General features: G+C 40.5%; 1 protein-coding gene across 2 annotated transcripts in view; it reads right to left on the reverse strand.

Annotated features, from left to right (window-relative positions):
• Nucleotides 1-17,123, reverse strand: part of rap1gds1 (RAP1, GTP-GDP dissociation stimulator 1) — a 31,157-nt gene that overhangs the window by 7,737 nt on the left and 6,297 nt on the right. The window contains exons 4-8 of one of the 2 annotated variants that reach the window (XM_022203469.2): nt 15,165-15,290; nt 9,283-9,429; nt 4,661-4,789; nt 3,701-3,826; nt 85-228 (exon numbers count right to left, since the gene is read on the reverse strand). In XM_022203469.2, coding sequence (XP_022059161.1) covers nt 85-228; nt 3,701-3,826; nt 4,661-4,789; nt 9,283-9,429; nt 15,165-15,290 — 672 coding nt within the window. The remainder of the gene's footprint in view (nt 1-84; nt 229-3,700; nt 3,827-4,660; nt 4,790-9,282; nt 9,430-15,164; nt 15,291-17,123) is intronic. The other variant, XM_022203470.2, reaches the window with a different exon arrangement.

The raw sequence follows: 17,123 nt of genomic DNA on the forward strand, positions 1-17,123 counted from the left end.
CAACTGTATCAACCCTGCTCTTGATAATGACTTTAAAACCAGTTACTAGGAGGCACCGTGTATCTATGAAACTCTGATCTTCACCTCCGAGCAGCAGGAGAACCATGAGGTCAGAGGCCGTCTTCAGCTGGGTGACGTCCTCCTCACGCTCCCCGTCCACGGTTTGAGCCACCACCTCCAGCAGACACTCCACCAGTCCGGCCTCCACCAGCTGCAGCTTTATCACATCTGGCAGGTGGGGGGGAGGAGAAGCAGACGTTTAGAAAACACCACAGAGGGTTTGTAAGTCTGAGAGAAGCTGCTGCAGTGCAGTAGTGCAACATATGAATGCTTATAGCTCCAGTAGCCTGAATGCTGGCAGTGACTGCACAACAAAACATAATATTCAGTAGATTGTTAGTCAGAGCAGCAGCCCTCAACCACAAAGCTTTTTATTTTAGTTCCTACAGAGTCTGCACAGTGTTTTATTTTGAAAAATGACTAGATTATCTTCCTGTCACATCTGTCTGTGCTTAACTGTCAGTTTTCATGCTGTTAAATGAAGCTGTCAGTCTAACCCAATCTGCCAAAATTAATAAAAAACAAACATCTCTGGAGAGATTCTTTGAAAAGCAGGAGAGGCCGAGACAGAAGTAAGTAAGAAGTAAATACATATCTAGCAATAAAATGTAAGTTAATTAACTTTCAGGACATTTTTCTAATTAAAAAAACAAAAGTAAACGATTATCAACCATTCATTCATTCATGTGTGCCATGACTGGTCTTCCATGGTGCAAAAAAGGTTGGAGAGCATTAAGCTGAAGGACAGGTTCTCAACTTTACCTGTCTGTCCTAAAACAATACTTAGCAGGACACAAAAACAATGAAAACATATTATTTTTCAGCTCATTTTTTGCTTAAATTTGTATAAAAAATAGCTAAAATGTTCCTCAGAATGCAGTGGGGTCCGTTAATTTTAGGTATCCGCCCATATAAAGTACTTTGCTGTTAATGAAATACGTATCCGGTCCATGAAAATAAAACCTACTTGTTGTGAAACACCTTATTTTATCTTGAGCTTTTCAGTTGAAAGTACTAAACTCATCTCCGTGTAGGTTCTCATTCATCCAGGTCATGGTTATCCAAAGTAGTTTAAATCAATCCACTGGACTTTAAGAAAGTTCCCTGAAGACGTTTCACCTCTCATCCAAGAGGCTTCTTCAGTTCAACATCATCTTTCGCCAATTTACAATCAGGTCCTTTCAAAACTCCCCAAAAGAACGACTCAGCAGACCCACGCTAATGACCACCATTAGCACACGGGGCTCAGTGACATCTGTGCATTTCAACGACCCCCACCGATACTCACAACCACCATCGTTGAGTAGTCAGATGAGTCTTGGTGTCGGTCGTTGGAATAATAGCCCTGGACACACCTCACAGAGGTTTAAAAGCTGAGGCAACACCAACCACCACCAGAACTGAAGAAGCCTCTTGGATGAGAGGTGAAACATCTTCAAGGAACTTTCTTAAAGTCCAGTGGATTTATTTAAACTACTTTGGATTACTAAACTGATCATTTTAAAACGGCTGATAAAGCGTGAATCAAACTGAGCCGTTAAAATAGTGAAAACATGTCCAGCTGTATTGTTAAAAACCGTCTAAAACCTGAAGATATTCAGTTTGCAATGATGGACTGAAGTTAAACATCTTCGTAACATTTACTCCTAAAGACACCTTGTAAGGATTCAACAGCTCACAAAATAGTTGCTAATCTCTAATTGGTTAAAATTGTGATGTTTCACTCAAATTTGCACCAAAAAAAAAACAAAAGAATCTGCGCTTCTTGGCACAACCGTGAAGCCATTAATGAGCCGAGAACAGACATAAAAACTCAGACTTCTTGGCTGAACTGCAGGCAGTGTTTACTCAGAGCAGATAGAAACCCAGAATGATGTTATAAAGTACAGCTTGTTCGTTTACGAATGGTTCAATCTGAGCTTCATTCAGATTTGTTCTGTGTGTGAATGCATCCTTAGCAGACAGATTTGAACATATCTTTACTTATTCTGGAGTTTTAAATAGCTCCGAGTGTCTTCAGGGTGTAGGCTAACGGGTCATCTCTGTTTATGCAACAGGAAACAGATAAACATTGTTGTTGATGTAATAAATAGTTCAGAAGAATTCACAGCCTCCATCCTTGGTAATCTACACCTCAATGTGGATACTAGAGTGGTTTTTATGTTGCTTTTTCTGTTTTGGGGGCTCAGAATCCAGTTCAGTCCATCTCTGTCTAATTAGAATGTTTAGTTCTGTTGTAGTTTTTGAGCCAGTTGTTCATCTATAGAGGACAATCTACGACCAACCAGCTTCCTTCTGTGTTGTGTAACAGTTCACTGTGTCAGTTCAGGACACTGACCAGCCAGAGTAGGGTGGCTCTTATGAAACAGTTGATCTTTTTGTAGTTTAAAACAAGAATCAGAGGCTTAAAAAATATGAAATATGAAAGGGGGAAAACACAGGATGTAATCTGTGGAAAGCCTTGTTGTGGTGAAACTAAAGAATCAACCATTTAAAGATTTGATTTGAAAACATCAGCAAGCGCCAGGATCCAACTTAGGACAGAGAACACCACAGATAATAGATATAATAGTAATAGTCAGAATTAACTGGTGAAAATGTTAACAATCGAACAATTCTGAGGCTTTTATTAAGCAAAAAATGACACAAACTCCTTGGTTACAGCTTGTAAAAAGTGGATTTGATGACGTTCTTTCTACCTACGACTAAATTTGCCGTCTTTAGGTTTTGACTGATAAACAGAGATCTCTGAAGACCTTAGTTAAAACTCTGGAAACTTGCGATGGACATTTTTATACTCGTTGACACAAAAACTCCTGCGTAAATGTAATAATTTGAAATCATTTAGCAGTTTTCCTTGAGCCGGCAAATCAAGAATGAAGCACTAAAAAGAGAAAAGAGAACTCAAAAGTATTTAATTCTTCTGTCATAAACTAGCTTTTTATGGGACATTTCACTCTGTTTAATTGTCTTTTGAGGAGAGTGTCTTGCTGTAAAGACCTGCCGTAATGTCGGTGTTTTACTTCTGATGAAAAATGCAGATAAACATGAATGAAACAAACATTTTTGTTGTCTAAGTTCACATGTAAGTCTAATTCTATTCTAACAATCCAGGTTTTCACAGCTGTGCCCGTCTCACCGCTGCAGCTCTGAATGTTTCACAGAACAAGCGCCGAGTTCTTCAACTAACCCGATGAACAGCGAGCAGTGTGACAAATGTAAGGAACGGTAGAGAGGCAGAGAGCGAGGTTTGTCTCCAGCAGAGGTAAGTAGGACGTTGTCCTGGAGACTGACGGCGTGGGAGCACTCGGTGTGTCTGGAACGGCGATAACGACGGCCAGTGAGACGCTCTCCGCTCTGCTGCTGAGACACACGCATGCTGACATGTTTGAAAAAGAGCAGCTAAGCGAATGCAGGAGCTCCGTCTGCCATGACTGAGCAGTTAGCAGCCGGCCTGGAAAGCATGACTCACACCGAGAGGAGGATTTACTATGCAGTAGGTGGTGGACGCGATTTTCATCCAACGGCATGAAAACCTCGCAGTCTGTCTGTTTTGTGTTTAAATCTTCAGGCTCCCCGCGCACTGTAGCTGCTCTTTTTTATAGTGTTTAGTAATTATATATAAAAGAAGACACATTACCATTCTCTGCAAGTGGAGCCAGAACCTCAAAAATCATTTCCTTCTTCTCGTGCTCGCTCTGCTTCTGGAAAAGACGCACCAGCTCCTCGGCGATGTTGGTGGAGGCAAACTGCTCTTTGCTGGACTCTGGAAACACAAAAATGTGGTTCACAGGCATCAGAAATGTGCTTTTAGACATCAGGTCTGATTGAGTTCTGGTGTCGTTTTAGAAATAAATGAGTTTGACTTCTACGGGTGCATTTTTAAGTTGTTTAACCCACGATGGCCATGCTATGCTACAAGTAAAAAATGGTCATCAGTCCCCCACGTACCCCTTTTCCACCAAGAAGAACCAGGTGGTAGTTCAGTGCAGGTGTTCAATTTAATTTTAGCTGCAACATGTCTCAGGGATGTGTGCGCTTTAAGGTATGTTCTTTATTGGACTCCAAGAGAAACATCTTCTCATTTCACCAATAATGGCAATAAAGGTTGATATTGATCAGTCAGGCACTGCAAAAGCAGAAAGAATCGTCAGATTTGAGAACTGCTCCTTGAAGTAATCATGAGTAAAATTGATATTTCTTGAAAATAATTTTTTCTACACACATGTGCAATGTTACTACGGTCTGTTTTCAAACCCATATGTGCAATAAAACTTCTGTACACCACAAAATACGTGCAACTACTGTCTCAGGGTATCTACTTTTAACATTTCTTTATCATGTATGCTTATTTTAGTTTCATAAAGGCTCTCACCTTTGTCTTCATTTATTTTTCCTACGTGTAACGCTAACAAGAAAACGCACAAAGAATTCCAACCTGTACTGTAATGTACCCGTGCAAATGGCAATAAAACTTCTTTCCACACATCTCATTTGAAAATTCGCCAAAAATAAATCATTGGGACCCAATTATATGAAAACAAAAAACTACTAAACCTCCCTAGAAACTCTTCAGTAAGTCTTTTGGAAATAAACTCACCAAGTTCGGCCAAATTGCCAAAGGCGATTAGACACATTTCTGTCAGGGCTGTGTTGTGGGAATGGATGCCCAGCAGCTTCACCAGGGTGGGAATCACACCCATGTTGATCAGCTGGGCTTGTAGGGAATCTGCAAAATAAAAGCACAGACACAGAAGGACGGGCAGTTCATCGGCCGTGCTGAATATAAAGAGGTCTATGGAGATCAAGAGAAAAGCATGTGTGACATTTTGACTGCTTGGTGGTCAATATGATGTTGTTTTACTAACCAGATGCCATTTGTGTCGATCTCAAGCTTCAAAGACTGTTCATACGTGACGAAATTAACTCACCAAAGCTCCATTAGCACCCTAACTAGAGTTGCAATCCAATACCAAATAAGTCACCCAAAATTTGGTGTCAAGGTCTTTCTGTGATCGAAGTTAGAAACAGCAAAGCAAATCGAACAATTAAGATCCCCAAAAAGAAAGCCGTGTGTTTGACATTTGGCGCCAAGAAGTTATTAGAAGCACCTGGAGAGCAAAAAGAAAGTTCCACGAAAAAACCAGAGTCAATCAAGACCAAGAATCATGAGTGGGTAGACAAGCAGAATGGAAAGGAGAAAGGAAAACATCCAATTTTGATCTGAATGTATATCAGAAGGTGTAGCAGCGACACAAGCTGAACCCTTGAAGCCAAACTTCAAAGAACCCAACTGCTATGTGCTGGTAATGAACCACATGGTGTGCCACCGTATCAGGTATAGCAGAGTGGCTGGATTGCATGGTGCTGTTTGTTCAACGCAAATAAGGATGAAGACTAGGTGTTTCGGAAAGACGGAACAAAGTGGCTGAAAAAGCAAGAAAGCCATTGTGGTGACTGAGGTTTTTATGTTGTAGTTCCCCAATTAGAAGTGATTTCTTTTCTGCAGGTGTTGGTGAACGTGGTCATACCAACTTGAATTTGATAAACTATTAGTGACTAGACAGTGAAATAGCAAGAAGCTAAATGCTACTAGCACAAAAAGACAGTTGGTGTGAGGCAGAAGCCATTTATCAAATACCATGATGTCATCTGGGGACAGTATCAATACATATTCCTTCAGTTTCTAAAATGTTTATAGGTTTATAAGACTCTTAGGTGCATTAATCAATTAACTTATTATGACAACAGTGAATAATACAATATAATGTATAATTTTAATGATAGAAAGATTTGTTGGCAATAAAATGTCATGATTATAACACATCTTGAACAAGAAGCAGATTAACATCCATTTCACTCTATGTAATAATAGTTTTTTAAAATTGTCATATTTTAACGCATGCTACGTCAGACATGAATCTGGTGTTCCTCAGGGTTCTATCCTAGGTCCTCTGTCCAACATGTGAATGTTCAGTGTTGTCCAAAATAACAGACTTTGTAAATTGGCCTGAAACTTTTCACATTTGGTTAATTTCACATGAAGTCATCCACCAATTACTTTTATTCTCTTAACCCTTCAAGCTTCAGTCAATTCCAGCCGTTTTCAGTACAAAAAAATCGCTAATATTCTATTTTTAAATAAAAAAAATTACGAAAAATACGGGGAATATTGGACGCGCATCGGGAGGTGCATTTCCTCTAAAACGACCGATTCGGGGATTTTATACCGACTTCAGGACATGTTTTGGACAAAATAGTTTACTGGCTTGTGTCATCTGATGTAAAAGGTTGGATTATGGCCGTTTTTTGTGGAATCTTTTTTTTTGTGTGTAATAATGAACCCGGAAATGTGAGTCGCGCTGTGTGCTTTGAAGCCGTGTATAGAGAACGGATGGATGAATATTTGTTTTTGTCGGACAAATGTGTTTTTCTCACCCGCTGTGGTAATCGCATCTGAAAGTGGTTTATACCGGCGGATTCATGAGAATCTAAGCTTTCCATCGGTGTATAGTGTTTGTATAATCGCATTTGCACCCGTCGGACATTCTTGAAATTCCTATGCAAATTAGTAGGTGTACCGCCGGCGGTACACTGAAGCTTAAAGGGTTAAAAATGTTCGTATTTCGATGTTTTTTAATGGTCAAGTTTTAAAATGTGTTTTTTCTGCAAAATGAAAGCTGAACTTTAGACTAAATTTTGATTTTAGCTTTCTTAAAAAATAATGACAGAGTTGACTGTAAATTACAGACTTCAGATGATCTTGTTTTACTTTTGGCCAGTGCAGGCCTCCGTACATACAAAGTCCAGCAGCCTCATTGATAAACTTGCTGCTACTATGTTAATTAGATTAATCAGGTTTATGAAACAGGAGATTGCTGCATGTTTATAAATGAGGTTGTTACCTTCACAGGTGTCCTCACTAACAGAAAAAAAATATTAAGGGTATGTGATAAAATATTAATAAAAGCCAATATAATTTCTAATTACTGCACTCAATTTACTAGCATTATGAGAAAAAACACTATGCAACCTCAAATACTCACCAGGCCTTTACGGCTCTAGTTTCAATATTTAAGTGTGTGTTTCTATGTCCGTTTCTTAAGGGATTCATTTTAATTCAGTGCTAGTGGGGAGATGGCTCCACAGCAGCTACATACTTAGTCCAAACCCAAACCTCCCCCTCACCCAGCCGAGCAGATCCAACCACCATCCGGTGCCAACAGACACCTTGGCAGAAGCTCTGAGCCTGTCACATCACACACTCGCTGCTCTCAACAAGCCTCGTTACCACAAAGGCAGCGACTGCAGGATAGTCCAGAAAACACAGACATACGCAGCATAGATTCCCCTCTCTCACCTTAGTAAATTCATCGTAAACATCATAGTAGGTAAAGTGTAAGTAACCAGCGGGATAAACTACTTATAAAACACTTTACACAATCTGCAATCTAACAATTCTGCACCCTAAAGGAACAGTTCAACAAGTACAGAGCAGGAGTGGTTAGCCTAGCTTAGCATAAAGACTGCAAGGAGAGGGAAGCATGTAGCTAGAAACCCCTTTAAAGCCCAATAATTACTAACATTTGATAGTCTCTTTGTTTGATTCACAAACCAAATATAACAGCTGAGTGAAAACACAATAAAGCAGAGCAGTGTTTTGAGCTAAATGCTAACATTCTTGCACTTTACAGTGGCAATGCTAACATGTTAATTAGCTAGTCGTGTTTGCTACGTGTAGATTAGTGTGTTAATATAGTAACATTAGCCAAGTAGCATTGAACAAAAAGTACAGGAGGTCCTCAGTTTACGACGTCCTCGACTTACATTGTTTCGCCGTTACATCGGAATTGATTACTGGCCGGTCCTCGGCTTAACGTGCCTCGTTTTGTCGTTATGTCGGGACTGGTTCAGTGGAACTAGTTGGCGAGTGGAGCGGATGAAAACGTCGTCAGGTGGCGAGCAGAGTGGATGAATACTGTATGTACAGTAGTCACGCAGCGCTATAAGACTTTGTTTACATTTGCCACCACATTGGATTATGCTACATTCGCTTACTTTATTATGGGTCCCATACGCAAGTCACACTTACACTTTACATTTTTGCCAGTATTTTCCTTCCGAGTTCAGTGTGAGCTAATGACTGTTTTCGTTATTGTAGTTGTATAAATACAAATGCTTTGGGATGGCATTCGATTTTGTATTTGCTATTTTAAAGATTAGCAGCGTTGTTTAGTGGCGACAATAACTAAAACCAAACAAAGTAGACGTTTTTGGTCAACATCCTCCTTTCAGCAGCCAGAATATTAACCATACAGCTGATTAAGAATGTACCCTCATTGACAAAATTATACAAAAATCACAATTTTTATTATCAATACAGAGGGTCCTCAGTTTACGACATCTTCAACTTACGTCGTTTCGCTGTTATGTCGGAACTGGTTACAGACCGGTCCTCGGTTTAACGTATGGCGTTTCGTCGTTACGTTGGAACTGGTTTGGTGGAACTAGTTGGCGAGCGGAGGAACACGTCGTCAAGCAGCGCTATAAAACGGTTTTGTGTACATTTGTCACTTGGATTATGCTGCATACATTCGCAAACTCCATTATGGCTGTCAAGTATAAGTCAAACTCTTGTTGTGTTTCAGTGTGAGTTATGACCATTTGGTTTGTCATTACTGTAGTTGTACAAGCAAACCAACTGATATGGTGAAACACGTAACCGGAGTTCCGACTTATGGCGAAAATCGACTTAGGTCACACTGTAGGAATGGAACTCCGGTCTAAGTCGAGGACCTCCTGTATTGAGATCAAGACTATTTATTGCAATCATTCACTGATTTTAGAGTCAATAAAATGTTTACTGTGCTGTTCCTGCTAATGTATAAACACATATGCATATCTCAGTGTTCAGATTAAACATCGTGCAGCCTTAAAAAGCACTAGTCAATGACTACCTGCTGAGTCTATTAACTAAGCAAACTCACAAAGTGGTGGGTGGAAGCTGCTGCCAGGATGAAAACCGGCTCTTAGCAAACATTAATAACAGCAGATTACCTCAGAGGTGAAGTCAGAAAAGCAAGAGAGCGTGGCAGAAAGAACAAGACAAAGATCAGCCCACATCTTCACTTCAGCCCTACTGTCTGTGTATGAAGGAAGAGAACATCCGCTGATTAGTTGAGATGAGTTAATAACGGTTCTTGGGGGGAAGATGGTCATTACCATTATCATTGCTATAGTTCATCAGCATGCCACAAAAGACAGTCAAGAGCTTCTCATTTTCCGGCTCAGTATTTTGGGAGAGGGATTTAATGTGTTCAGCTACTATCTGAGCCCCTCCTGCCAGGTCAACTGCACTCCTGCCCTCATCTGCAAAACAAAAAGGCCAGGACACAAATCAACCACAAAGCAAAGGAAAAAGTAAAGCAAAAAATAAAACAACCACAATCTGAAAAAATACATTTGAAAGAACTGTTAAGCAGTACAAAATTATACACATCAGAGCACAAACTGAGGCTGAAAACAGTCAAAAATAAAGCTGAAAGGAAAGAATTTTGACAAGTCCTGAATGTGGTGCATCAGGATTCACATAATCTGATAAAAGGATCGTTTTACATTTAAATCCGTACAAGAACCTGGAGTTGGATTTATCTAAAGCCACAATTGACACTAGCAGCCATAATTCTTTCCTTTTTCTTACATAATGTATTTCCACAGTAGCTGTAGATAACAGAATAACACCAAACCTCCCCCTGAACTCCACAATCAACAACAAAAATCGAAGAACTGCAATCTAAAAAAAAACAAAAAAAGAAGCTTAAACAAACTGAACATTTGCCCATTTCTATTTGGACCAGAACAGTTTATGTCTGATTTTCATGTCAGACGACTTCTTCCGTTTGTCTGGAGGAACAATAAATGCTCAGTAGTGATAATTGTCTCTGTGGGAGGGTTTTCTCTGGGAGGAGAGCTGCCAAACGGAAGCGTTTACATGAGTCAGCTCTCTCAGAATCAGCTACTTTCATTCACTGGTGGCGACGTGCCACGCCTCGTCTCTCAGAAACACAGCGGGGACATGAACACGATATCTGCTGCTGGTTCTGGTCGTGAAAAGATGCCGATTCAACAACGAGTTTTAGGACTCCGTAGCGGATAGATATCCAGGTAATCAAGCCATGTCTAATGTATCATCTGTGAATCCACTCATCTTTGTTTGCACTACCTCCTCGTGTGTTTACATTTCCTACATATTATTCATGCATTTTCTTTCTTTTATTCTGTTTTATCTGATCTTTTATTAACCACATAATTTTATTGCACTGTTGTCTGCTGATCTACAATGACAAAGGTCTTGAATCTACTTAAAGTTATCTTTTGGCCTTTTGTTGGGTTTACTAGACAAGGCCGTGAGCTGGAATCGAACCTAGGCCGTTGCATTGGGACTACCGGGCTTTGCAAAAGTGCTGTTACACTCAGTTTCATGATCTTTAGAGACGTTTACATGTCGGAGTGAAAAATTCCATTAAACAAATTGAAAGTTCTACCTTATAGAATAGTGAAGACCTGGAAGATCGTCACCATTCTTGAGCCTCTCCACAACTCTGTGGACGGTCATCCAGCTGATGTTCAGCTGTTTGGCTATGTCAGACTTGTGGCCAGCACGAAAGAGAGCAGATATCTCAACTCTTTTGACTTCCATCTTGATACAACTTCACCGGAGAACAAACTTGTATTAATGACACCTGCCTATAAGGTAGAACTTTCAGTTTGTTTAATGGAATTTTTCACTCCAACATGTAAATGTCTCTAAAGATCATGAAACCGAGTGTAACAGAACTTCTGCAAAGCCCGGTATAACCCGTTTATGGGTTGCCCACTCAACCCGTTGAGGTACCCGGACATCAAAGGTCTTGAATCTTGAGGTTAGATGTAGAACTACAGACTATGACTTTCTCCATGATGCTTCCTGGTATCAACTGCAGGATTTCTCTTATCCAGAAAACAGACATTAAAACATAAATTGCATATTTCTTCGATAAAGTGTTGGGACTGAACCAAGCGATTATGTAGCCAAACACCAGTTAGAACTATTTGGGTGGTTACCTCATTGAATACCCCAAAGACACAGAGATAGCACTAAGCTAGTCATACCTAACCAAAAGATAATTGTTGCTATCAAGATTCAAAGTGATTACTGCTCCAAAATAAATGAATAGTGACAAATCATGAGTAATAGCCTATCAATGTTGATACAATTCATTCAAAAGTTGTCCTTTAATTAAATAAATGCACAAACAAAAGAAGGGAGTGGGAACTTGTGCTACTCAAAATCTTGACACCAAGATTTTTACTGCATAGATCGGTTCCAAATATCAGTCATCGGTCTCCTTGATTACTAAAAATCTACATCAGACTTGATAAAATCCCATCAGTTTACTCTTAATCTGTAATGTTTTCATTGTGCTTATTATTTTTATGGCAGCGTTTCACTATTTTTATACCACTTTGTCCAATAGTAAATAATAAAATGTTCGAGCATGAATATTTTGGTAGTTTCTTCATGGAATCCATAAGTTGATTTACAATCATAGCCCACTACTTTCACAGATTTTCATCCAGCTCTTCTACATACAGCTAGACTTGGGTTTTCTTTCTCTGTGATGGTGGTGGAGTTTTGGCGTTTCATCCACAGTTCTGTTGCTGATCTTCTTAGACAGAATCTTTGGCGGGGAGCATCCATTCTGGACAGTTATTCTGCTTTCTCCAACCTCTCGACTAAAGAGCACACTGGGACACTTTGAGCAGAGTGTGAAGCAGCTGGGATGAAGGTCAGCACCTCCTAGTGAGATAGTTTTGGTTCATGATGCCAGAAAACAGTGAGCTGTTTCCCGCAGGTTGGCAGCGAGATGACGACCCGAGCGAAAATCAAAAATCATGGGCTCCTCAAAGCGAGGGCAAAGTTGGCAGGAATGGAGGCATCGCTCTGGCAGCGGACCATCACGGTGAGGATGAAGCTTCACTTCTGCTCATGGGGTTGCCTTTTTGTGCACTAATCATGCAACTATTCCTTTATCTTTGCCTGAACAGCGAACTGTTTTTGTCATTTTGTGTCTCGTTTTTGTCGTTTTGTCGCGTTTTTGTATTTTGTGTGTCGTTTTCTGTCTTTTTGTCATTTTGCGTCTCACATTTTTCATTTTGTGTCTCATTTTTGTCGTTTTCTGGCTTGTTTTTGTCATTTTGTGTCTCGTTTTGACGTTTTCTGCCTTGTTTTTCTCATTTTTTTTCTCATTTTTGTCATATTATTGTTATTTTGTGTCTCATATGTTATTTTGTCTCATTTGTGTCATATTTTTGTCTTGTCATTTTGTGTCTCCTTTTTGTCGTTTTGTCTTGTTTGTGTCATTTTATGTCTTGTTTTGGTCATTCTGTGTCATTTTTTCTGTCTCATTCTCATTTTAAGTCATTTTGGAAAATGGTAACGGTCATTTTACACAAATTTAGATTCATTTCTGACATTTTTCAGTAATTCGAGACGGAGATTGTGCCATTCTGAAAAAGTTTCAAGTCAGAGATGTTAACTTTTTACAGCAATTTTGAACAAAATTTTTGTAATTGTTGACCAATCTCCAATTATTTTGGACGTTTATCGTCTTTTCACAAACAGTCGAAACATGTCAGCAAGGCAAAACAATCGCCTCTATTAACTTTGTCGGATAAAGAGAATTGCTAATCGAATATAAGAAAGCGAAAAAATGAATATAATCTCAACTCCCTGCAGTAGTCTGTGTCCCTTCATGTCAGCGACTGTGCTTTCCGTTTACACTCAAATCCATTTTATCACATAAAGACAGTGCTTTCAGAAAACCCCTATCTTGCTGAAGAACCTGGGCCGATATCTATCATATCACAAGCGTGTTTCTTGAAGGAAGCGAGCAGCTGCTTCGCCACGCTCTCCCGGCGCGTCTGTCACAAAACCATGCCAGCTAACCGAGACCCCCCTCCACTCCAACAAATGTCACATCCCACCAGATTCCACAGATACCCGGCTTTCCAACAAGACGGGGGAACTATGCACCAGACAGCTGTGATTAAAGCCTCTCAAGCAGGCAGTAAAATCAGGCTTAGAGTCTGCTGCTCGTCCCCGAGGTCACCGCTCAAATACTCCGCTGGTACGCTCGCTAATGAAATTTCTTCGAGCGGACGTTTCAGCGGGGCGACAAGAAGCATTTTCAGACACAATCGGATTATTGTCAGATAAGCTGTAATACCTCAGTTTTGAGTTCGCATGTCACAACACAAATAGGTTCGACGGTTTCGTCATCGCATGTGGCGCTCATCCCTGCTCTTTGATTTGACGTCAAACCAAGTGCATTTTAGCACTTTGGCTGAAATATCTGACTTGCAACGAGGTTTCCTTGAGTACTTAAAGTATATGTGACATATTTTAACAGTGTTTTGGTCAAAGTATCCTTCTAAAGACGCCAGAGAAGTGGGTCTGTTGTTTTTAAAGTATAGTCACACCTAATTTAGATAACATTCTTCTGTCTCTACAGCATGACCATGACAAAACTATATATTTATCTACATCTGTATGTAGACCCCAAGGTGAATGTTGTGTATCAGCTAGTTTAGAAAATGTCACTAGAAGGAAGGGAACAACCGCAATTCACAGCACTGACAACTCGGGCTGGCCCGGATAGTGGTTTCTGGCCTCCGAATATTCGGGCCCTATTAAAGACGAATATTCCTTCTGCCCCTTAACGTCCGACGGGGTGGGGGGTGGGGGGGTCAGAGTCGGCAGCAACCCGGCCATTCAGGTGGTGGTAAGAAACACAAATTGATGAGCCGAGATGAGCCGAACACGAAGGGATGAGCCGAAGTGGGCCGAAGGTGAAGGGAAGAGACGAGCTCCGAATATCTTCGTCTGGGGGAGGAAGGAGTGATCACATAGACATATGTGTATATGTTTATGTGATCACATGACGAGATGAGCCGATGTGGGCCGATGTGGGCCGACGGCGGAGGGAAGACAGTAACTCCGCATATTCTTTCCGCCCGGTAACATCCGACCGGGAACGGGGGCGAATATTCGGATACCAAAATTAATATCCGGATACCGCCGTAGCGAACGAATATTCGGATATTCGGGTCCAGCCCTACTGACAACTGTATACTCAATCCTCCCTTTCCTAACATATAGGAGAGCATAGGTTGGTTGTACTTTAATACAAGAATGCTAAAAGACCTCTCAATTCTACAAATCGCCAACCTCACTTGTTAACAAACACACGGAAACTACAGCAGTTCATTTAATTATTAAGTGTTTGTTTTTCTCGAAAGAAAGAGATGGACAGTGGCATAGGAAGTACTTGGATACCCTTCTGTTAAAGCCTTGCATCGACAACGCCACCTAAAGTAGAAGTATTCAATTCAATTTTATTCATATAGCGGCGATTACAGGTCAAATTGTCTCTTTACAGAACCCATATTCTAAGACATTGAAATTCAAATAATCAATAGAGGGAAAATAATTTCAAAAAGAATCTCATTGGATCCTTCTCGGTCTGTATCCAAAAGAACACAGCTACCATAAAAATGAACAATATTGTTGAACCTAAGCTTTCTCGATGCTAAAAAGGTATTAGAAAATTGCGTACACATGGCTGTTTTTTGAATAATAAAAACAATGTCTACTGTGGCTGGTAGATTAAAATACATTAGATGATATAATTGAATCTTTATTACTTATGCATCAGTGTAAAAGCCTGTTTTTACTGTTATAGTAACTTGACAAAGGTAATAACGTTAATAAGAGTGTTGCTGCTGCATGTTGTATTGTCACAATGTGCATTTCTATTTTGATCAGGACTCCAGCATTACAGCAGCTTATGAGGTTCCAAATAAACACAAAAGGTTTGGTTAATGAGAGCTTAACAACTTTACTCTGCACATAATCCTAAAATAAAGAAAGATTTCAGCAGCTTTGTCTACAGCAGCCCAACCCGGCGTCCCTTTTATTACCCCTCTTCTATTAGCTCTGTGAGGGCGATGACAGCGCTCACGAGGGATTCAGTGTTCCCCAAGCAAAGCAAACTCCTACTTACGGCTGTCATAACAGATGTTGCCAAGAGCTCGGCCGGTCTGCAGCAAAACCTCCTGGTCGGTGGAGTTCAGCAGCTGGATTAGAGGAGGAATGAGGCCGGCTTCCACGCAGGGACTCCGCATGAACTCTGCAGAGAGGGAAAGGCGTTGGACAGCAGGTCAGCGAGGAAACGACTTCAGATCAGTCAAGCAAGTAAAGAGTATCCGCTTATGTGTCGGCGTTTTATATCAGGACAGACAGAGCAGCCATTTACACACCAGAGGCTGATTGAAGTTTTACTTTACAGAGGCTGAAACAGTCAAGTGTCGGCCACGTAGCTGAGCCTGCATCACAAAGGTGGCATTCTCAGCTTTCTTTATTCATCTGGTAAATGAAACCTGGGTTACTATCCAATGAAGGGCTCTTACCTATTTGCTTAGTTAAATCCAAGTGGCGACTTTTTTTTTTTTTTTTTGGACAGGGAGTGTATATTTGATCGGCTACTCAACAAAAAGTCAGAATACAGTAAAACGTTCTCATCAGAACTTGGGGTAAAACGTTGGTTCAGCTGGCTTGTTTATCTCAAACCAGCTGACAAAATAGTTGACGTTCACTGATCGATTTACAGCTCAATTACTGCAGCTCAATTGCACACAGCATTTTTAATCTCAGGGCTTGTGGAAGACATAGAGTCATTTTAAGTCACTGGTGAGTCACAGGGGAAGTGGATTCCATACCCCCAAACGTTAGTGACTCATGAAGCTGTGCAGTGTTTAAAACCAGCCTCAAGGTTCAGCTAAAAGTCTCATTACCAATAATAGTCTTGTATTTTTTGTATTTACTGATTCTGATACCATTTCATGGACTTTTCTCTATTATACTGTATTATGTGGTGCAATGGAAGTGCTCATTTTGGAACAACAGATGCAAATTTAAGCTGTAAGCAGCGTTGAACGGGTCCTCGCATCCTTCCTGGTCAGCAAATCCAAGCGTGTCCACCATGTGGCGCTGCAATTGAGAGTGTATTTCAGCCTATGGATGTGATTAGGGCCAGACTCTGATCATACATGTCAGGTTTGATGCAGATTGGAACATGTACAGGGTAGATATACATCACTTCCTGTCCAAACACCAGGTGGTGGCCAGTTACACAGCATTTACTGTTTCATGGCAAAACGTCGAAATTCCGCCTTTTAATAACTTCTGATCACCCAGGCCTGCTGTACATCCTGGCCAACTTTGAGCTCTGTCGGACTTACCCCGTTTGAGCTTATTGCTTCTGAAAATGCGCAAAAATTGGTCCAAAATCGTCCACAATATGACACATAATTCAAAATGGGCGGCTTCCTGTTGGGTTTTGGGAATGGGTGTCAATTACGCTTTTGTGGATCTTGGCGAGTTACATATGTGTAGCAAATTTCATAACTCTAGGTGACATGTTCTGGTCATAGTAAATGTTTGAAATTTTCCAGGTGGCATTATGGAGCCATTTTGGCTCACATCTAGGCAATTCCCATAAAATATCCAATTTTTCGTTGGCCCTGATGTGTGATCAGTTTCACGCGTTTGAGTATTTCTAGACCACCAAATCTAAGTTTCAATAAACGGAAAAGAATCTCAGAATAATAATAAACCCAAGAGTTTCAAGAGCGTCTGAGCGCTCATTAGGCTTTAGCTAACTCTGCTGCAATTACAGTTCACTGTCTGCCATCACAGAATAAACACACAAATGATCAATAAAATGAACGTAATTTGGAAATTAAGTTTTGTAAGCCACCTTTGATTTTGTCCAAGTCTTGGGGTTCGACTCCACACTTCTGATATTGGCTCTGGACAACTAAATGAGGTGACAAACCCCCAACTCACAGACCTTATCGATATCTAATGAAATCCTCAGGTACCGGCTGATCTGATTGGATGTCATGAAACAAAAATCTACTGGAGGACGGTCCAGATATCCCCAAATGAGAGGATTACTAAG

This window comes from Acanthochromis polyacanthus, chromosome 23 (genome assembly GCF_021347895.1).
Source record: "Acanthochromis polyacanthus isolate Apoly-LR-REF ecotype Palm Island chromosome 23, KAUST_Apoly_ChrSc, whole genome shotgun sequence".
NCBI lineage: Eukaryota > Metazoa > Chordata > Actinopteri > Pomacentridae > Acanthochromis > Acanthochromis polyacanthus.